Source organism: Paralichthys olivaceus, chromosome 1 (genome assembly GCF_024713975.1).
Source record: "Paralichthys olivaceus isolate ysfri-2021 chromosome 1, ASM2471397v2, whole genome shotgun sequence".
In the NCBI taxonomy this organism is placed as follows: domain Eukaryota; kingdom Metazoa; phylum Chordata; class Actinopteri; order Pleuronectiformes; family Paralichthyidae; genus Paralichthys; species Paralichthys olivaceus.
The window spans coordinates 8,504,902-8,527,907 of NC_091093.1; the positions used below are offsets into that span (position 1 = coordinate 8,504,902).

At 42.1% G+C, this 23,006-nt stretch overlaps 1 protein-coding gene across 3 annotated transcripts in view; it reads right to left on the minus strand.

The window, feature by feature from the left end:
• LOC109624781 (transcription initiation factor TFIID subunit 4-like) overlaps positions 1-23,006 on the minus strand; it is an 86,000-nt gene that overhangs the window by 4,582 nt on the left and 58,412 nt on the right. For all 3 annotated transcript variants that reach the window (XM_069511530.1, XM_069511413.1, XM_020079689.2), the window contains one exon: positions 20,486-20,608. In XM_069511530.1, the coding sequence (XP_069367631.1) occupies positions 20,486-20,608 (123 nt within the window). The remainder of the gene's footprint in view (positions 1-20,485; positions 20,609-23,006) is intronic.

Sequence of the window (23,006 nt, forward strand, 5' to 3'; positions counted from 1 at the left end):
CATGATGTAAATGACACCGTTTCAAGTCGAATTTGAATGTCGGGGCTTACGGACACTAGGATGACACCAGAGGAGCAGTATGAAGAAGTGGTCACCATTTACTTCAATTGTATTGGATTCGGCTGAAACTCGTTAAAGGTTTTTTTAAACTATACCACTTCACCCACCCCTCCATGGGCATAGAGGTGAGTAGATAATGAGTGAATTTTTATTTTTCGGTGAACTATCCCTTTAAGAGTAAGCAACATTATGTTATCCATTCACTAAATGAAGTAATCATTGCTGAATGACAAACACAATGACCATATCAATGCTGTGTTCTCTAAACAAATGTACACCTCCAATTTGGAAAAATAATCCCTCGGGCAGAGAAGGAATGAGATCTAAAAGACACACTAACAACGTCCAGATCTTCAGGTGCAGCTGAGTGTTCCTAGATGTTTTTAAACTGGCTGAACACGAGACTGACAAAAACACTGGCAACGAGCTCCGACAGCAAAGGAAAGCATCATTTTTATTTTAGTGTGTTTTATGGCTCTTTACATCCCCTGAAATATGAACAGATTTTCCCTCTAAGTAAACAACGCTGCTGACATAGATCTGAGCTGACGTCCCACTCTGAAATGGAGCCCTTGTTGTTTGTATTTGATCCAGGAAAAACGAGAACGATAAAAAAGGGAGTATACAGAGGCTGATACAAATCAAGAGATGCATTTACATTTGTAAATGAGAAACACTGGGAAACAAATCCAGCAAGTGCCCACTTGAACCCAGGCAGAGAGAAATAAGACAGACATTCCAGTCAGGAACACCCTCTCACAATTACATTGATTGCACCACTCTGTAAACACACAGCACAGACAGGCCTTAATTGCAAACATATGATGCGTATGAATTTACAAGGACCAAACCAAAGTCTCAACAGCACCCGCCCCCTCATATGCTTGTCTTTGTGTATACTGTATGACGATGCCTTGTCTCAAATTTCCCTCTGTACACTCTCTGACCCCGGGACACAGGATAACGAGTGACGATTGCCAGACCACTGTTCCCACAAACTTACCTCGACTACATCCACCACCTCCGGTCAGTCATAGTGACATGCTGGGAGGGACACGGGTTCTGGCAGCGAGTACAACCGGCTCCTCGTCACCCTGGGGCACACCAGACCCTCACTTTGGGGGAACGACCCCGGCCTTATCAGGTCAATCATGGCTGACCACATGTGAAAGATGAGCCTGCCTACTGCCATGCCAATTACTGCCACTCACAAGTGAGCCATGCGACAGGGCCACAGATTTTACCAATCAAAGCCATCCATCCACCTGGACGGATGGGCAGTAGTCGCCACAGGCGGTCGGTGCTGGGGTGGTGCCACGGCCACAGTGAAGATGATGGGAGTACAGGCAGACATTACTGCACAGGTAGTGTGCCACAGCTCCCAGAATGCCTCGTTCCTGTCAGGGACAGGGGCAGCCTTAAGTGGGGCAGCCTTAAGTGATCCAAATACAGGCAGAAAGGTCAACGCTCATCCAGCGTTTCACTCAACTCAGCCGCTCCTCATCCCTCTATCTTTATATGCCCTCCACGTACAGAACGGCAACAACCCAAACACTGGTATGTTGTTGTTGGTATCTATGCAGACCCATCCCTCTAATGCAGATGGCACACTGTCAGTTAAAAAGGAAAATGAAACATCAAGGACCATAATTTCCTGTCGCCAGCAATTACACAGTCATTGTGTCTAAAATCCAATGAGAAAACAAAATGGCAGGCTTTGTAAGGTTACGCTGAATGAAAATAAAAAAGAAGAGAAAAGAGAAGAGAAAAAGCAGGAGAGCAGAGGCACAAAGAGCGAGAGACAGAGACAGAGACGAGGAGAGCAGGACTGAAAGTCTCAAAATCAGCTTGGCCAAGAAAGATCCATGAGGCAAAAAACAGCATCTGTCATTTTATCTGTGATGGGCGCTCGGAGGCATTATGTCATATGACATATCCATCGTACAGAACGCACAGGGATACTTCGATACATCTCTTCAGACATTTGACTTGTTTGGAGCCAGGGACAGAGAGAAAAACAGAGGAGAGGAGAGGAGAGGAGAGGAGAGGAGAGGAGAGGAGAGGAGAGGCTCATCTGTAGTGAGGCCTCTTCGCTGGCTCTGGTCTTCAGCCACATTCTGTTGAAATCCATGACAAAGTGCCAATGGGCCTGACATTGTTTTACACTATTTCACTCTCTACAAACACATGTCCATGCACACAAGAGCAGAGACAGTGAGTCTGTTTTGTGTAGCAGTCAATTAGTGTAACACAGTGTATGGAAAACAATACAAAGGAATGAAAGACACACTTAAAGAAAACCAGAGACCTGTGACAAATTTCGCCCATGCTCACATTATCAGACAAATACATTACTCCAGTGTCAATAATCCCTTGTGTGCATGAACTGAACATAACATTTGTAAATGCTCCAACCATGTGTCACCTGTATTGTAGTCATAATATAAGCAACTAGGTTATTTCTAAATGATGGAACTTGCCAAAAGAGAGGTACCCCACAACAAATTATTAATAGATTAACAGTATCCTTTATTTTCCATACTGTCTATAAATGCCATTAAAAACCTCCAAGCCCGCTCATTCTCAGTGGCGGTTGGCACTACCGCCTACAGCAAGGTTCCTGGTTTGAATCCCAGTTCTGCACAGGTCATTCTGGGTGGAGTGCATGGGTTTTCTCAGGCGTCCTCCCACTTTTAAAAAACGTGCAGATTGGGGATTAGGTTAATTGGAGACTTTTAATGGACTGTAGGTGTAAACATGAGTGTGAATAGTTTTTTTCTGTATGTTGCTGACCGGTGAACCCTGCCTCCCACCCTACTTCAGCTGGGATTGGCTTCAGCCCCTGTCCACCGCAACCCACAAAGGATAAGCAGTATAGATAATGAATGGATAGATGGAAGGTAGCTCGATTTCAGGTGGGAACTGTAGGTTGTTAGCAAAACATTACTATGCTCAGCCTGGTTTTCCTCATCAGATTCATATGAAGTTGAGGCTCTAGTGAGTATTACAAAAATAATATGTGAACCTACAGTATTTATATGATTGTGTATATATTAGTTTGGTGACCAAATTCATGACTGCAGGTTACATGATGCCAGTGAGGCTCATGTAAAGAACCACAGAACCACAATGTGATTGGTCACATTGTTCTATACTGCAATAGCTGATCCATTGTGTTCGGACGCTTCTTCCATTGTTCAGTACATCTATGATACTCATATGTAAAGAAAATAAGTCTGAATTTTCTGGCAGGTCACAAAATTGGTATTTTGCTAAATTCACTTCTGATTAATAATGTATGTTTTCACCCTCTCTCTCACTGGAGCTTTTGACTCCTTGCCTCAGAATGTGCAGCGGCAGCAGTGATGCCTGTGTCTTGAGGAATTTACATTCGGTCCTTTATTCTTTGAGAAAGAGGGGAGGGGTGTGGGGCAGGAGCAGTGCTGGGGTTCTTGCTGATCTGTGGCTTTGAACCCTGAATGGCACCTGTGCCTTGATGCCGGAGCCAATATTGGATTTGGCCCAGGTCATACCTTAGGGCGTTGGGTTAATGGCCCACTTTGCCAGGCACACAGAGCTGCTCGGCCCCTGCACAGGGCCAAGCTGCTGGCTCAGCACTACACTCCTCACAGCTGAAGTTTAAGACATAGTGGGAGATCTCACACACACAGACACACACACACACAGACACACAGACACACACATGTGTACTGTATGTACGACACAGCAGCTAACACACTGTGTCAACTTAAACTGCAACATGGGGTAAAAGCATTGCTCAGCATTCATATTTGAAGGATAGAGGCTTGCCCCATGTTGGTTGAGAAACAGATAAGCTGTTCGTGATGCAACATTACTCTATTGTTGTTGTTGGGACTTTGATGCCGAAAAAATCCGTTTATAGTCTGATGTCTGCGCTCCAGGCAAGGACGACATATATAGCACAACAGAGACAGACTGTTGACAAGCTAAACAAAGAAGTGAAGCAAAAGCTGAACCAGGTGGTGTTTTATGAAGTTAAAGCCAGGGTGGAAATTAACAGCAGCCACTAGTCAGAGATTCTGTGTACCAATTTGGCAGGTAGCAGGCAATGATGTGTTTGTTGAGTGCAAACTGGTTGGTAGATGCTTAAAAAAGAAGTGTGTGGTTTGTCAGGTAATCGTGACGGGCGTCCTCTCATCAAGAGTACCTGAAAAACCGGAAGTACATGCTGGATGACTAAAGGACTGCCTGATGTGCTGACTGATGGACTAACTAAAAACCGGCTTGTTGGCTGACTGGCTGAGGGCCCGGCTGACTCACTGACTGGCTGACTAATTTACTGACTGAAGGACTGACTGACTGTCTGGTTGACTGACTAGGTGCCAGAAAGCAAAGCTTTTCCACATGTTCTCCTCCACGCCACATTTCAGTCGGGGAACGCTGCCTCGTCCCTTCGCGGTGTTTACAGTGCGGAGCCCAGCCGTGGGAGTGCAGACCCACTTCATCTCCACACTCGGCCTGAAACGCCTCTCCTACGGCCGCCATTAATCAGCAACAGAGACTTTCTCTCTCTCGCTCGCACTCTCTCGCCTCTCCTTCTCTCGCTCCTCTACGCCCACAGACATGCTGGATGAGGCCATTTTGAAAGAGTTAACAGATGTCGGCTGATTTGCCCCAGGCTTTCTGACATCGCCCGAGTGATGTATTTGATGTGGAGTTTATTCAGCTCTAATAAACGTATAAAGAATTAGAATAATAATTCACAGATGTACATACCCAGATTATATGCCGAAGCCTCTCTTTGAAGCAGACAAGGCAGCAAAGATTAACAGAACCAGGGGAGAGGATGAAAAGGGTTTTGGTTCAGTCCACCGATAATCAGGCAGGTCAAGATGGACTAATACCACAGCTTTAGGTTCATGCACCGACACAGATGGGCTTTGTTCCTATCACAGGTTCCTTTTCTGTGGTAAACTTTAAACAAGAAGCTGCTACGGTGACTGTGTTTTTTAAAAATGAAGCACGGTGGAACATATTTGCCATATCTGTTGTTTTTTTCTAGTCTTATATGTGCTTTTTTTAATTTGTCATTTTGTGAACTGCAAAGAGAAAAAGGGGGAAAATACAAAGAGATGAGAGTGAGGTCGAGCATTCTGATCATGGCAAAAAAAAACAAAAATTAGGGAATTACTTTCCAAACAAACAACTTCCATTTGCTTCACAACTAAAGAACAACAAATCTCAAAAATGGCCAGTTGCAGAGCATCTTAATACCCACATAAACCATAAAAACAGCTACACAGCTCCATGGCAATGCATAGCAACCGTGCAGAATTTCAGTCAAGGAGAAAGAAGGCAAAAAAACACCTTATTACTTCTAACTCCTGCAAGCCATTTTGGTCTCCAAAGGTTTTAGAGTGCCGCAGGCCATGTGTCTGCAGTGTTTCGGGAAATGACTTGCCTTCGCACGAACACTGCTATGTTCTGCAGCACTGCTGCCCCCAGCATCCCCGCTCAATTTCTGTTTAACCCCTTCCTGCCTTCCCTCACACTGACTCACTGCAACAGAGAGCTCTCACACCCAGCACAATACTGTCACATTGTTCAGCCTCGCACAAACCAAGGCAAATCAGACCAGCTTTTCCACGAGCTAACACATTAACTCCACGTCTAATTTGGCTACTTAAGCATGTGATGGCTCTTAACAAACATGGTGCAGTGAAGGCGTAAGGTTATATGGGGCAGGGAAACGTGGAGTAAGATGCCCCTTCACCATTTCACTTCTACTACAATGTGCGACACAGTTTGCACACTTGAGTGTGTATCAACGGTGGATTAAATCTGCAAACTCGTTGACACAACACATAATTAAAACATCTTGCTCGAGGTCAGGAATTTTCTAATTAGTAGTGTACTGACAAAGCTGCAATTCCATCGCCCTGAGTTTCAAAGTCCACAGGTTACTGAGAAGATGAAAGCCGACCCCGGAGCATTATTCTGCAGGGCTGCTTATACAATTCCTCAGAAGACAGTCACAGGGTCACCGAGCTAAACAGTGTGCTGCACCCGGAACCTCGCTTCCAAACAAAGAACTTCAAACTTTCCTGCCTGGGAACACAATCTTACCACCACCACCCCCTCCGCTCTTTCTTTTCAACCTGAGAGAAACAAAAGATCGTGTGAAGGCAAGCAGAGGGAGAAACCATAACATTGTTTTTAATCTGTTTAATTAAACTGCTCTGAGCATGGCTAGTTGAACTAGTACAACTAAATACTGCAGACTTTATTAGGTGGATCTTTGTAACTTACAATAAGTTGGCAACACCATTTAGGATTGTGGGTAATAACACTTTTGTTATTATTGGCTATTGAATGAATAGGAAGTCCTTCTGTCTACATTCGGCTAATATCACAACAATCCAGAAGATGATTTTGTTGTAGTTGGGATTTGTTAATCAGCTTTATTTGTCTAAAGCTTGTGATCCAATCAACAATCCACCATGCTGCCATGTGTTCAGAGTCTTTCTCTCTCTGCTTTGGTGTTTTCTATAGCGAGAGAGAGAGAGAGCGCGAGGGGGAATGAGAAACCACTTAAAGCCTCCCTGATAACCTGGACAATTAACGTGGGCCAAGTATCTTTGCCTACATAAAGTATCAGAAGTAGAACTTTTCAACATTAAATATTCAAGGCGTTTCATATATAAAATGAACCCAATTAGAGTTAAAATAGGAGAAGTGTAATGAGTCTCAAGTCAGAATGCTTGTCTTCAGAACTACTCACTAATGAGCCCTTGTTGGTTTTGCACACTTTACTTTCACTGGTGTGGCACTGTCATTTCTGCCGGTTTTAATTTTTAATTCAAGTTGAATGAGAGGGTGGTGACTGAGTTAATAATCGAGGCACTGGGGTGTTTTGCAGCCGATGGATGGCTGGCAGAAGTTGCCAAATGAGGCTTGTGGTCCACGCTTTGATGTCTTCGTGAAATGTTCCAAATAGGAACAACCAGTTAACAAAAGCCTATCAGTTCAGACTGGTATTGAACATAAATGACCACACTAAGGGGAACGCATCCTACAAATGGCCTAATTAGAGAAAAGAGTAGGCTATATCGCAAAATAGCATGGCAATGAATAGCACAGCAACACGGGCACTAACACACACTGACTTGTGAATGAGATAAGAGACCGAAAAGGCAACGCTACGGATCCCGCCGCAGACACAGTACCCTGAACTGTCAGTCTTCACATAAATCCTCATATGAGCAGTCACACATTTCACTCACAAGAAGAGGAAAGCACCAAGGGGCCACAGTGGATATGCAGATGGAGGAGAATAGAAAGCACATTTACGGCAGCGGGATCACACCATGAATTGGTCCTTGATCTCAAATTGACATAAATGGGGCCATTTTTGACATCATTTAGCCATCACAGGCTCCGTTCCAGCGCCGCCGTCACTGGTCCCCACGCACCTGATGCGATGCCTGCTAAGTACGAGAGGCAGGGAAAACGGCTGTCTTTAGAGCAGGTCTGATTAAGATCCAGGCTCTTCTGGGGAAAGTGTAAAATTTAGATGGCCCAGAAAGACGAACCATAACTTCACTGGAGGAGTTTCTTTTTTTAAAAGAGAGCTTCAGTGAGCATTTGTGACCCCCAGTGTCACAGTTTTTCATCTGACAAGCTGCAAGGATGACAGAGGTTTTACAGCTATTCGGTAATAAATGATTTTCTTTAGAATTAATTTTTTATAAAAACACACTACACTACAACTACTAGTAGCTTTGTTGAAAAACAGAGTCAAGTAATAACAAAATGTAGCACATTTGGCACAAGAAGGTCAAATTTAAAATCGCACAATATATGCTGTCATTTAGGGATCTGGGGTGGGTTAGGGTAAAATGGCAGGCAGCATTGTAAAATTTGGACTCAGTGAAGGAGTTCTTCATTACAATTTTGCTGGCACTTTCCTGCAGGCCTCATTCCTCCCATCAGATTCCTCCTCCACAGGCCCAGAAGGCTTCCTTCCTACCTGCACAGCATTTTGGCAACCTGCTTTATTATACCACATACAACAGCATTATTTTCCAGGCAGCTGTGTGTGTATGTGTGTGTGGGTGTGTGTGTATAACGCTTATCTACATATTGACTTGGTTTATATCCACATCCTTGTCTGCCATAATAATTACACATCTTGTAAAAAGAAGAAACTCAATTCTTCCTGAACCTGAGGCGGGCAGCTGCAGGAGTTGCCCACCGGCGCCCAGCAAACACACCTCCGGCTCTGCCTGGTATCCAAACAGCTTCAGCACATACCCACAGCCATTGCGTTCCATGGCGTAATGGCGGCTTTCTGTTAGAAACTGAACAGAGAGGGCCAACCCGAGCATAATGTGTTATACTGCAGGGACAAAGCAGTCGAGGTAGGTCGGGCAGGTTATAAAGGCAGCAGGGGCCTGTTTTATAGTTGTCAACGAGTCAGACCGCACACACGCATTTCTGCACACATCTCAACACACACACACAAAAAAGCAGCATTGTGTGGTGACAAGGACCAGTGGAGGAGGTGTGTTTACATTTTGTGGCACTCTGGACCTTGTATGTAAACATAAAGATCGCTCCAAAAGGCCAGGCATGACTTTTTTTCCCCAGCCAAACCACATCTATTGCTCAGAGCTGCCGTGACATGATGCGGGTGATAGAGGCCACATTTAGCTATTCACAACTCTTCCAAAGTTCTATCAGTGGAGGGCGTTCATTAGTCCAACAAATACATAATTTATGCAATCTAAAAAATACATGTGATCATGAATCAAAGTGGGAATGAGAGACACAGAAACATTGAGGTTTTCTGGTGGTGCCCATTCTTTGTTTCAGGATGTGAACCGAGGTCAAATGTTGGACAGCTGCTCTGTCTAACGCGGCCAAATGCAATATTGTTGTTCTACTGCTTATGAGCCAGACCTCATGCTGCCAGGAATCTGTGCTTATCGCAATTATTTTTCTCTCTGAAATCACTGACATATTATTGTTCAGATTCTTAGCACAGTCACATTAAATCTAACCTATTGTGTGCATTATAAATGTAACTAACCATACGATAAATATGCACACACATGAAACAAAGAGTCGGCTCTTTGAGACAATAGTAGACAGCACTCTGACTGACAGCACATATATATATATATCTTCACACACATATAAAACATAAGTGGAGCCAGTAGCCTTTATCCTCTCCCTGTAGGAGACCTGGACTGATAACACTCATGTGCATGGTGATGTCTGAATTCTGCTGAGATTATTTGTCAAAAAACGCCTGAATTTCACAGTTAATTGGTCTCCCTAATTAGCATAGGATGTCTAATTCCCATTGCAGTCAGTGTGCTAAATGGTAAAGCTTTAGCGAGCGGATGCCATTCCTTTCTTCGTTTGAGCAGAGAGACTCCCTGTGCAAGCAGAGCTGCACTGTACATTACACACTCAATGATCGATTCTAAATCTTAATTAGTGAAACGACAAACAAGCAAGGACACTTAATGAACTGTGTACCTTGTCAAACAGCTGGCTGATTATATTTATTGAGATATATGTTAAATTTAATGATTTGGGCAATTAACTGCAGACCCCTCCGTAATCTCTGAGGGACATAAAGGGAGGCGAGCACCACGGCCACAAACCTAATGGAAAGCAGCTGACAAATATCTGTCACCCCCAGGGAGCTGAAACGAGCATCAGCCTTGTGTTCAGAAATAAAGATGTCACAAATTTCACTCACTGTGCTCAACTCCCTGTGCTTTGTGCTCCTGGATAACACTGCTCCGACACAGAGATACGACATGTTTCAGGCGCTCTCTGCTTTGCTGGGACCTCATCCCACTTAATGATGGGAGATTTTCAGCAAAAACAATACAGAAACATAACAAAAGATATCTAAAAGTGGGCACAGTCTTTATTATCAGTGCCTTTTTTTTCATGGCCATCCGTTTCCAACTTTTTTTTCTAAATTGGTCAAATGGAAAGCAGTGGAAAGCGAGGGGGAAAAAAATTAAGCTGAGCCGAAAAGTGCGACTTGGATTTAATATTTTATAATTGCCAAGGGACATTCTAAGATCAATGAATTTTTGCCCGGGACGCACATCAGAAAGAGATGTACTTCAGTCTTTTTAGGGAACATTGGTCTATTTAATTCTAGTGTCTGATGCATGTGAAATATGCCTTCCATGGCCTCCTTCTTCTTCCCCAGGCACTGCTGCAGGCAGACATTACCACTTTTAATGGGCCGCCATGAGAAGAGGCAAGTCAGCCAATAACCCATCCTCACTAATGGATCGCCTTGTTTGTTCTCTTTCACGATTTTCTGAAGCTAATTTTAGATGTTCTGTTTTTCTGTTAAAAGACAAAATAGAGGACACTGTATCACAACAATATCTCAGCACAAAACAATTAAATACATGGTCTTTCGAGAGAATCGCAGTAAGAAATGTATTATTATTTAAGCAACTAATTTACATGGGCCGTCTCAGCTCAGTAAAGCAGATGGTGGTCGGTCCAGGTTATGAGGGGTAGCGCAAGTGTAACTGGAAGCCAAAGCAGGACCTCTCCCAGCGGGAGATGAAATGAACTTCTGAGGCCTGTAGGAAAAAGCTTACAGAGGGCAGTAATGGGTGTAGTTAACAGCAGTAGTTTTTAACCGTGGGAATGATCAACTCGCTGATAAATCCACTAGTAAACAGAGCTAAATTTAATTTTAACTATAGCTACATTTAAACTGACCATGGCTCTTAACAACAAATATAAATTTGCAATTTAGAGCAGTGCTTTACAATTACATCTGTTGCTAATTTTGTGAGTGAATTTACATCTTAAAAAACGAATTATAATTATTCTATCAAGATCATTCGATAGACATTTGAAATATTATATATATTATAATATACAACAATATAAATTGTATAATATTACTAAAATACAAAACGTTCACTTCCAATGCCATTCCCACATACATTATTAAAAAGGGTTAGTAGTCAAGACAGACAATTGCAGCTGAAACATGTGAGGGCAACTTAACATAAAAAATCTAACTAGTCAAGATCAGCCATGATGCAGTAAATGTACACATGCTGCTCAATTATTTAGTATTTAAGGCAGAGAACTGCTGCTTGCATGATACACTACTCAACAATGAAAAGTCCTGAATCAGATTCTGGAAAACTCAAACTACTCTCTGTGTTGGCATTTCTGCCATCGACTTGTAGTATTTTGCCTACTCTGTACATATTACCCCCTCTCATCCACCCTGCCTGGCATTCTTCTGCCCCCCTGCCAGCACCTAATGAAAAATCTTTTCCATCTTTTTTCCTCCTTTCTTTCCCCGGGCTCAGGACCTTGACAGCTGACAATAGAGCTGACATAAAACTTAAAAAGTCAAAAGGAAAACAAACTTAAAAACAAAGCAAGAAGAAAATGAACTGCTCCCTGAAAGTAATCAGGGTTAAATGTAACTGTATTGCAGGAGGTCCTATAAATAACCACAGAGACACAGGAGTTTCTTAAGTGAGCCATAACAGAAAGAGCTCTCCGGGGCTCGGCCGTGTATGTTTCAGAGGCTCCGTGTTGACAACTTCATTAGCAGCGCCCGCGCTCTAAACTCTCCAGTCGTTGAACGATATTATCACATGTTAAGTGTAAGAATTTGGAGGCCCATAGTTTCTATCTCCTCCAGGATGGAGGGAAACACAAGCACAAGTAAAGCAGCGATCGAGGCGTTTTCTCTGCCTATCCCTGAGTGGTGAAGGCGTAGGATGAGGAGAGTGGGTTTGCACAGTGTGGTATAGCACAGCATGGGGGCCCAGGATGTTAGGCTGTCCCCATGTCCCTGGCCAGCAGGCTAGCTAGAGAGCCAGCCATTATCGACCCGCCTCCGTAGCAGCGAGGCGGAGGGTGGGAAAAAAAGGAAGCAAATTTCATTCTTCAGAAATTTAATTATATCAAGATTAACAAGGGAGGTAATTAATTTCTTTAAGATGGGTATCTCTTAAGTGCCTGGGGCTCAACTTTGTTGTCAAAACTGTATATTTAACCATTATTCCAGGGCAAAGTTTTAGAGGCAGGAATGAGGGGGATCACTCCTTTGCAATGAATATGGATATATAGGAGCTTCTTATCTAAATAAAGAAATTACAGTGTTAATACTAATGTTCACATTTATCTACATATATAAATGTACAGTTTATTTAAGAATTATTCAAAATTTGCCTTTTTAAGGAATTTTTTTTTTTCAAGCATCAGCTAACCTAGATGAGTGAACCAGTACTAGGTTGAGCCCAAGGTTGAAACCAGAGACCACGGAATAAACCACAAGACCCTCCTGAACTACAAACTCTCCAAGTGTTGAACCAGGCATTCAACAGCTCTTTCAGAGAGTCCTGACAAGAAAGAAAGACTGGTGCTCTAGAAGATGTGAACCAAACATCATTTTCAAAAGATTCTCTGTATGTTCAGAACACTTGAATTATCAGACAGGAGTCACACATGGTCCCGCACCTGTTCTGGAAGTTAAAGATAACAAATTCCATTTAGCTATTTCTTTGAAAAGGTTTGTAAATGCTGTCAAGCATGAAAATCTTAAAAACGTATACGGAGCAATGGTCCTTACAGTTGTGGTTTAGGCTTTAGTGTAAGTGTGTATTGTTGTCTCTTAAGGGCAATTTGAGATTAATCGAGGTTATGACGTCTGATTTTCTACTTCGTTGGAGCATCATCAGGTATATACAATTAATCATTATCCATTGATATGTCAGTGTGTAGTCCATCCATAAAATATAGCCTTATAGAATCAGTACATTTTCTTTCATGGTGTGACCTGACAAAGATATGGTGGAGCATTCTACGAGAGGTGAGAATCCACCTCCTTCATTGACAGTGTTTAATGACTGTCTTATCTCTTTGAGTGTGATTCACTGGAACCTTAAGCCTCAATGACCTGAGTGCTGGACTGTCCGTGTGTGTGTGTGTGTGTGTGTGTGTGTGTGTGTGTGTGTGTGTGTGTGTGTGCGTGTTTGCGTGTGCAAGCCCTTTTAGCAACTTTAATTGAATTAAGGGATTAAAGTCAGTGATGGCGAGTCAATTTGACAGTTACCATATATTTAGTATGCGATGCAGTTACCAGCATCTGTTCTCCTCCCTCATTCTATACATAGTTCATTCAGTTGAAATTGTATCAGTCAGTCAGTCCACCACATTTGTCCAGGCTAAAATATGATAACTATAGGTCAGATTAAAAATGATGTTACTAAATTATGTGCAGACACTCAAGTGACCTTTGGTGATCTCTTGCATTCCCCATGTGCCAGCCTTATACAACTAGTTGATGCATTGAATATGGGAAAGATATCCATGGAGTCCAGAGGATGAATTACTTTTCATTATTACTTCTAACCCTAAACCCTAAACCCTAACCCAACTTTGTATTTAGTGCTAATTAGCAATATTATCATGATAAAACTAAACTACGATGCTAAACATGGTTAACATACCTGATAAAAATCCTGTTAGCATTGGGCCCATTAACAAGTTAGCCTGCTGTTTAGGTAAAGCCCTACAGAGCTGTTATGGCCATATACTCTTGTTTTCACCAGCATTTAATAATCAAGTCAACAATCAATTGGAAGTTAAAGTTATTTTCAGTTTTATCTGTGATTTACTTGTTTAGGCCCTTCTAATTTGCCTGCTATTTGACACGTATACTGTATCCAGTAGCTGATATGATATTCTTTAACAGTGGAGACGGCCCAATCGGAGCAACCCCCTGCTCCCACAAGACCCACTACACTCACAAAGGACTTAATTGCAAGAAGTCATAAACATAATTCTGACATTTCAAATTCTATAATTGCAATTGTAATTACACTTTAATAGAACTGCTATTAGGATAAATACACATTTTATGTAGGCCTACTATTTTTGCTGCACATGATGCATTTTGATAATTATATATTTAACTTATCTTAAATTTTGACAGTATAAACTTTACCTTAATGATCAAACTGTGTTACAGCTGAACATTGTGCTGTCAGTGTGGGTTAATTCCCTCAGAAATGTTACCTGCTCCACTTCCAGGTTAAATTAAAATATAGTAAAGGTCTATATCTCTATAACTCTATAATCCCTATAACTCTGTCTACAGTCATGTCTTCCAGAATATACTATAGAGATGGCTTTCTCTGGGGTATAATTCAGATGCTACTGATCATAGAAATATTAAAGGAATATTATATGAATGCTACAGGCAGCAGTGAGCAGAAGTGCATCCTCTTTCTCTTCAGCAACTGCACATAGTCACTTTGATCCTGAAGGTGACACTACTCCATACCATATAGTATAGAATTGAGTATTCATTCTATACAGTTTGAATATTATAGAAACAAGATGGCAAGAGAGTGAAAAAGAGACAAAGCTATAATCGGCTACTTTATTTGTTTTTAATATTTACTAAAAGAGAAACTAACAAAACATAATTCAAATTTGTTCTAACACATCCTTACAAACTGAAATGGAAGTGGATAAATGTATAAAAAAAAAAGAAGAATGTATTTATCTTTTTATGCTAATGCTATAGCTGCATTTTAAATGCTTTAACCCACAGTCCAAAGTGCAGTAACCACTGGTGGGTACCACTGTGCTCTGCGTTGTGCAGGGAAGGGAAAGTTGGCAAAGTGCACTGTGTTAAAGCTCTAAGAACGCAAGGCATCCGGCCAAGGAGCCCCTGCAACTATTCTGAAGACTCAACTCTGTCTCCTTTGCGTCCTCACTGGAAATGCACAATCGCCTTGAGACGTAAAGTCAAACTAATATTACAATCTTCTTGACATTATGAAACCAATAGCAGCCTCTCTGTGCCCTCTTTAATCATATTTATGTAAGATGTAGAGAAGAGAATCCACACAGGAATCCTTATGCTTCATTACAGCCCGGTATAAGTCATTCTCCTTTATATTTTTTTAAGTGGTGAAATAAATGTATAAACGGAACAGCTAATCAGGGGTTAATATCAGTGCACGCTGTGGAGTTAACTTAGGCCCCTTTATGGTTCAAAGCAAAAGTGGAGCTCCACGTGAGGAAACTTAAAAAAAAGACTGTTAAGTTTGCTGTCTTTTCCACAAAAAGTAAACACTGTGTGTGTAGTGTGGTTTGATAAGGAGAGGAGTAAGAGGAAATAAGAGAAAGCAAGCTTAACACGAGGTAATTTTAGTAAGAATTGTGTACTCGCACATTACTTCCACTGCACCAGCAATGAGGAACGAATTTTAAACTAAATAATATTCCTTTCAGACTCTGGATAGAGAAGGGGAAATGATGGGAAGCAAGAAGAGACAGGGGGAGGAGGAGGAGTGAGTGGTTTCCTCCACGCGGAGCCTTCTACTAGCATTCAGCTGGCCTGCTCCCTCTTAACCAAACAGCCTGGTTGGTCCTAGTCCTCTGAATCCTTACGCCCCCCCCTCTGGCTCCGGAACCACCGCGGTCTGCGTGTTTCCTGTTTGTCTGGTTGAAGACCTGGATGATTTTTACTCCCAGGCGGCACATTGGGAGGGACGCAAGGAAAGCAGGAGAAGGAGAAAAGCACAAGACAGAAGGACAGAGGGGAGGTTGGCGGGGAGAAAGCAAAGGGAGAGACACTCAACACTCCCGAGTTGGGATTGATTTACTTCATTAACCGAGATTACAAGTTTAACTTACAAACCAGAGGTCAAAATTTCTCATTAACAAGGGGACCGTGGAGAACCTCGGGGCTGGGAGACCACTCTTATTACTGACTACACATTTCAATCTGTCTTTGATGTTCCATGTCTGCCTTTCTACCCCCTCTTTCCCCCTCCTATTTTTTGGCAGCGAGGTTGATTTTAATTGTAGCTATAGAACAGAGCATAGTTTGCCTGTAAGCCAGCCTCCACATCTGTAGTGAGTGCAGCTTTAGTGATATTGGGTGCAGTCCATAGCTTGGGGCTAATTTTAATGGTCCCCCTCCCCTCCCTCCTTCATTGGAGACTCAGATTGTTTTCCACGTGATTCCTGTTAATTTAGCTGGAGGAAAGGGCATCAGTTTTCCTTGTGCTTTTCCCCCTCTCTCCCCATGCCTCTCACTCTATTGCCTCACTCCTTCTTTCTGATCTACAGCCTCAAAGAAAGAAGGTGAAATGAATTCAAATGGAAAAATAGACTGTGCTCACTATTAAATCGCTCACCTACCTTTGTCCCTAGCGTTGCGCCTGGTCGAGATAGATAGGAGAAAGGCAGCGTGGCTGTACGCAACCATGGCAATTTTGCGGCTTTTGTCATTTTTATGTCAACAAACAAAGCTCTGGCTTTGATGTGATAAATGGCCTTAGTGCCTAAATGATAACTCTGTTCTCATAAATGTGTCAAGGATGTTTCAAAGCTCTGAGCATGTTTCACACTGCAGGACATTGAGCGCAGAGGCAAATTTTTTTACCGCAGAAGCTTTAATGCTAACCTTAGATGTCTCTGATAAGAGACTGTAGAAACACAATTTAGCCAAGGATGCACCAGATGTGAGAAGAGGAGATCATCATCGAAATCAATGGGAGGAAATGAAACAGGCTCAGTCAAATCCAGTTATAAGTGTGAAAAACTGAAAATTGAAGGTGTGTTCGAACAATCAATGTGAATAAAGATCTAATTTGACAAACTGTTCCACTGAGCTAAAATACATCTTTTCTATATAAGTGAATGTGGTTTTGTTGGTTCCAACAAGAAAATATTCACTGGGAATTAAGATTTCCGTTTCCAGTAGCTCAACATTTCTAAGTCAGTCATCAAAGTGGTAGTGCCCACAACTTCAAGCTTATGTCTTGAGGGCAAAGGTCATTTGTGCTGTCGTCACATTTCCATCCACCTTGAGCTCCCTCCGACCTTCTTCAAGGTAGCCCATCCCTGACTTTTGTGCCACACTTCAAAAGCCTGTGTGTGCTGATTGGAGGGTGAGGGCAGTAGGATGGGGACTAGTTAGCCGGAGTGTGGTTTTCGAAGACTGTGACTACGCAGTGACCCACCGCTGGGACCACAGCAGGACCTCTTCTAGCAAGTCAGCCAGCAGCCCCAGCCATTGGCTCCTTGGAACTAATCCACCCTGCGGAGCCCTGTAAGGCCCCCTTTGTTCCTTCCTGCAGACTAGACCAGGCTGGAGAGAGACTCTCCAGTCTTGACTGGCTATCAGTTTCACAGCCCTTGGCCATCGTCATCTACGCGCGGGTCCTAGCTCAACCAAGCTACCATCAAATTAAAGGTGGGTGAGTGGGGTGGGGTGTGTGATCGGGGGTATGGAGGGAAATTGTGTCACCTGAATTCCGTCACAGTCTGAACATGGTGGAAAGGTGGTCTGACAAGGAGAAGAACAAGCAGGAGGGAAGGAATATTGAAGAGGAGGAATTTAACTGGAGCTCTGCTTCTCAGTTAACAGAGCAGGATCTCAACAAGGCCATTATCTGGCTCCTAATTTGAGCTCTGGCACAGCACTGAAGGGCTGCCTTTGTCTGGGATTAATGCGGAAAGCTCAGGATGCGATGTCAGAGGGAAATAATCAGCATGGGCCCTTCATAACGTTGGCTGCTTGTGCTCCTGGCCAGGGCCCCCCGGCTCATTTCTGTGGAGATGAAATCTATGACAAGCCCCTCAGTGAAGCTGAGAGCAGGCAACAGTCCAGTAACACCCACAGGCCTCCAGGCATCCTGTGACCCCCTTAGAAAAGTCACATTCACTTTGCTCTGGAGAAGGGAAAGAGAACGCCGCAGGCACTTCAAGCCCATGTGAAATGAAGAAATGTGAGGAGGTGAAAACGAAGTGAAAATAAGTTAAGATTCCTCCTCCGCCCCCTCTGCAATCACTCCAGAGGAGGGGCACCTTATGACTTCACTTCATTATGCCCCTCTAATTAAACACAAGCAGGACATTAAAAGAAGGTGGGGGGGAGTCCAAAAAGACAACAACTCCAGCATAATGTATATTAATGTTTATGTTGTATAACTGTATTTGGGAAAGCAGTTTAAGTAAGCTTTTTTTTTGCGCAGCAGAAGGTCGCAGGCTAATACCCATCAGGGTAAAACATTCTGAAAGAGGTTGGCACAGCACTCAAGGACCAGAAGTAATGCTTTTATTTTGTTATTTATGCTTTTTTACCGGGTGCATTACTATGCTCCTCTGCAGCATATTGCTGATAAGCGAAGGATGTGAAGATGCAACTCGATAAGTAGGTTATTAAAATTACCAATTGACATTCAAAATTCAGGCTTATTTTACATTCATCATATTTACAGATGAATATGTGGAATTCAAATGTTTCCCCTGCCTTAAGGAAAATGTGACTCGGTACAGCAACTGTGCATGACTTCATGTATGAAAAAATATATAACATTAAAGTTACTGCTTATAGAACAGGAGACGTTCAGTTTAATCAAGAACAGACAGGGCAGGTCACATAATGTGTATGCCACCTGAAACACATGATATTTTCTACCTTTCTATCTTTGTCATGGTTGCTGACTTAGATTGGAGACCTAAGATGGATTAATGCTAATAACTGGGTAAGTATGAGGAGGATCCTGAATGCAATGACTCTAAGACTGAAGCCGTGGGGGAAGAGAGACCAACAAAGAACCTTTCTACAACACAAACCCACTCCCACAGAAAGGTATTGGTTAATGAATCTAATCATGGATTTAACATTTGATCATCTTCATCCACATGTTATATGAATAAACGACAGCTTAGTAACACATTTCCAGCAATGCATTTCTCAGCACCAAAACTATTTTGTTGTGAATGCAGCGCACACTGGAACTAGACTGTTAAGCAATCCTAGATATGGGGTGCTTGGGCAAAATATAAATATAAGCACATAAATAAGTCAAGAAATCTAGTTCATCAATATTAGTAAAATATTTGAATGCATGATGATGGTAACTCATTGAACAGCCCATGTGCCTTCTAATGCCAAATGCTGTAGATCATGTAAATATTCCCGCTATCTATAAATTTTGTCTTTACTGATCTCACATATAATTTATCTACATTTTATTTGGGTGCTAGAATCATATAATTTTTTTCTCCTAGACAATCTATTACTTAACAAAAAAAATAGATTTTGCTTTTTATTATTAATAGTATCTCAGCGCTAATTAGTGGACAATTATCTATAATGTAAAAAGTATTTATCACTCATTTATCCACATGTTTATTGTGAACAGAATACAATGGAAAATAGGGGACAAGTTTTTGCGAGTTTGTTTGTCTGAAGATTTAAACAAAAGTATGTGGGTGGAGGAACAACTTTGCACAGTCATATAAAAAAATAAATGAGTGGTATTCCTTCATTGATTATCTCCGATTTTTCACCTCAGTAAACATTAGAGCCTATAATTTGCCACCCAGTCAGTGTTTTTCCACATATAAATTGAGTATCAAGCCAAAAAGAATGTTGTCAGAGAATTTATTGTCATACTCCCTCAGGGAGTTTTATTTTTATTTCCAATCTCCATTTTATATTTCCTTATATTGATTTTAATTTGAACGCATGAGCAAATGTGATTTTGGGTGAATTTAACTGAACTTGAAACTTAAAATTGAACCCTGTGAGATAAAACAAGATATTGTACAAGAGTCCCTGACAATAGTTTCATGCAAACAAATAAAAGAATAGAGTATTAAAAATTGTTTTGCCTAGTGTCAAACTGCAATGCAACAGTTTACTATGGTTACTAATTAAGTTGGACACAGAGTGTAACAATTATCAAGTATCACGTCTTTGTCTAGTAACAAACATACAGTGATACAGACACATCACAAGTTTGAAGCATTAATCGGAAAGTGATGTACAACCTCAAGTGTTACTTGACAGTAATGTGAAAGAGGAAAACAAACATCCCACATTAAAACCAAACTCCGCTTCAAGAGGAATTGCAACTACCTGACCAGTGTACAGGAGACCATTGCCTCACCTGCAGTTATGCATTTCTATTTCTTATTCACTGTCTCGCAGAAAGATATCCAGTGACTCATTTCTTGCATACCATTTAGCAACCCTCAATGTTTGAACTTACCACAGTTGGAGAAGACAGAGCAAGAAAAAATTACTGAAACCTGCCTACATAAGAATGCAAGGAAATATTTTCTTTGTGTTTCTCAGTATTCTCCTGAGGAAATGCCAGTGGGTAGGTTGTTAATATGCTCCGTGTGTCTGTAAAACCATCACGAATGGTAAAAGTAAAAAAAGATTCTTTATGTCAGTAAGATAAACACAGTGAAACTGAGATAAATAGATCCTAGTAAGCCAGTTCCCACTTTTGGAGTTACCTGTTTTTTTTTAGATTTATATCTGGATAAGGACAACAACAAAAAAAGATGAAACTGGCCAATACGTGAGTCTGGTTCTTACCTCAGTCCCTGATGGCGTGGCTCCAGGTGAATCCACCTTGCGCTTTTTGCGGGGTCCGATGGCAGCTAGTGCTGTAAGGTTGGCATCTCGCTGCCTCATCTGTGCCAGCTCCTGTTGTTGCATCTGGTGAAAAAAGAAGATTACGTTCTATGTAGTGTAGCACCAATATTATATGCATCTGTTTGGGTTGAAAGGAAATCAGGTACCAATGTGCACCACTGATTCATGTACATTAGACATTTACAACCATATACTCATATTTCTTATACATACATATGCATAACGTATGCCCTAAATGTGATGGCTTTGAAGATTAAAAAGCTTCAGTCTGCAAAAAAAACAATGTATGACAAAACAATCTATGGTAAAGAACTGCTTCAGGTAAACGTCCCTTCTTTGTAGCAGTGATGGTCTTAAATTTCCAAACCAAAGTTCCTCTCTCTGAATGTGTTAACCAAATAAATTGGTACCATGACAGTTATTTGGAGCCATACAATTTAACCAAGAGATACTGGAATTGAATTTCGGTCACACTCGATGAAAAGAAGTGAATCAAATGTAAAAAAATTAAAGTGATCAAATATCTTTCCATCCATGTGTTGGAAACAAAATGAGCTGAACAAAATGGAAGCCTTTTGTCAGCCATTAACAGAGCTCCTGTCGAAGCTTGTGTGTTTGTGTGTGTGTGTGTGTGTGTGTGTGCAGTCACATGTTCCCATTGTGATTTTTGCAGTTTGTGATATATACAGAGGAGGTTGTGTGGAGGCACTGCCCAAGGTAATGTCATGTCTGGCCTCAGGGCTGAGGGGGAACCCAGCATTGCTTGGAGCTGCCCTTTCTATTGGTTGGATGTGTGAAGGCCCGGGGCCATGGCACAGAGGGTGTCAACACTCCCTCCAACGTGCAAACACAGTACACACACACACACACACACACACACGTGCCTATGTCGGCCAGAGCACAGGGAATGCCTACCCACCAGCCTGCCTGCGTGCCTGCCCGCTGAGGGGAGAGGGGCCTGGGTTGGAGCGAACAGGGACAATCAATGTGCGCTTTCATGTCTTTTATGTTATCGCTCAGCATGTGTTCGCCGGGCGCTAGTGTTTGTGTGAGGCATGTATGTTGTCTGATCAGGGGAAAATTTCATGTTACTTTCAGATGGCGCTCTGTAAAAGGTTGCTTTGGTGTACAAAGTCTGTTCTAAAATGAGCATGCAGTTGGCTCTGATTTTCTCCTAAAACCCTGCTGGCAAGGCATGCCCTTTAGGGTGTTGCCACTTCACATTTAGCACGGTGGAACTGTTGAAAGATTAAAACACACTGACAACACGAAGTATAAGGGAAATAACAACAGTGGTAGCACATAGCAGGATACCTCAACTACATTTACTTTTCCAATTTAAATGGATTCTGGTAAAAATGGGGATGCTGTTTGTAAAACTAATGCTAACTTATAACAATGACACAGACATGAATTCAGGGAGCGAGTTGAGCGTCAGGCTCTTAACACGATGCAAATTCAGTCATAAACTGGGGATCATGACTGGATGTGGCAAACTAGGGTGGAGATGAATATTGCTGCTGTCCTCATGGCAAATGCAGCATTAATGTTATCATTGCTAACCTTATTATTGCTACAAACAACACACAAATCTCTCCAGGCCTGAAAGAGAGAGAGAGAGAGAGAGCGAGAGATGTCCGCTATCTCACTGATGGCACCAGGATGCCGGCATCTCTGCCTGGCAGTTGGCACCAGGCATGGGCTCCCAGCGCCCACAGCAACTGCCTGCATTTTCAGATTTATGACTGTATGATAAATGAAGACTTCATTTTACCATCTGCAACCCTCCAGTCTGCGTTTCCTGTCTGTACAGAGGCCGCCATGACACTGGGAGACGGATTTCTGATTTCAATCTGGTGCCAGTGCGCCAAGTCCACCTTCCTTTGACGACTGCAGATTGATGCAAGCTAGAGTTGGACCAGACTTTGATAGATTTACTTTCCCTGTTTTTTATCATGTCATTCAAACATTGAGAGCATTTATGTGGACACAGACAGGAGTAGAAATAGCGGTATAGACACATGCTGCCATCAAAAGCATCTAGATATCAACTATCCTGAACTTTACAGTTTGTTCATGTAAAAGGTAACCAATCTCTTGTCACTCTCACTCATACAAATAAATAAATACAGATGTATATAAAGGCACTAAGCAACACTCAGGTTAGTAATGCCATTAAACTATTTTTGTCTGTTGTAGAACATCTCATTGAATGGAACAATCTTGTTGCAACATTAAATGATTTTGCAGTATCTGCCATCAGGACATCATTATGAGGTATCTGGATCTCACTGAGACAGATATGGAAAACAAAACTCTTACATACAAGTCCAAGAATCTCTCTCTTCTATCTGAACTCCCCTGTCAGCAATGTTAAGCCATAGGTACAATCATCTCTGAGAACTGGAAAGGTCACTACAGAGATTAAAACCAGACTGGAAGAATAACCAGCTGGCAGGAT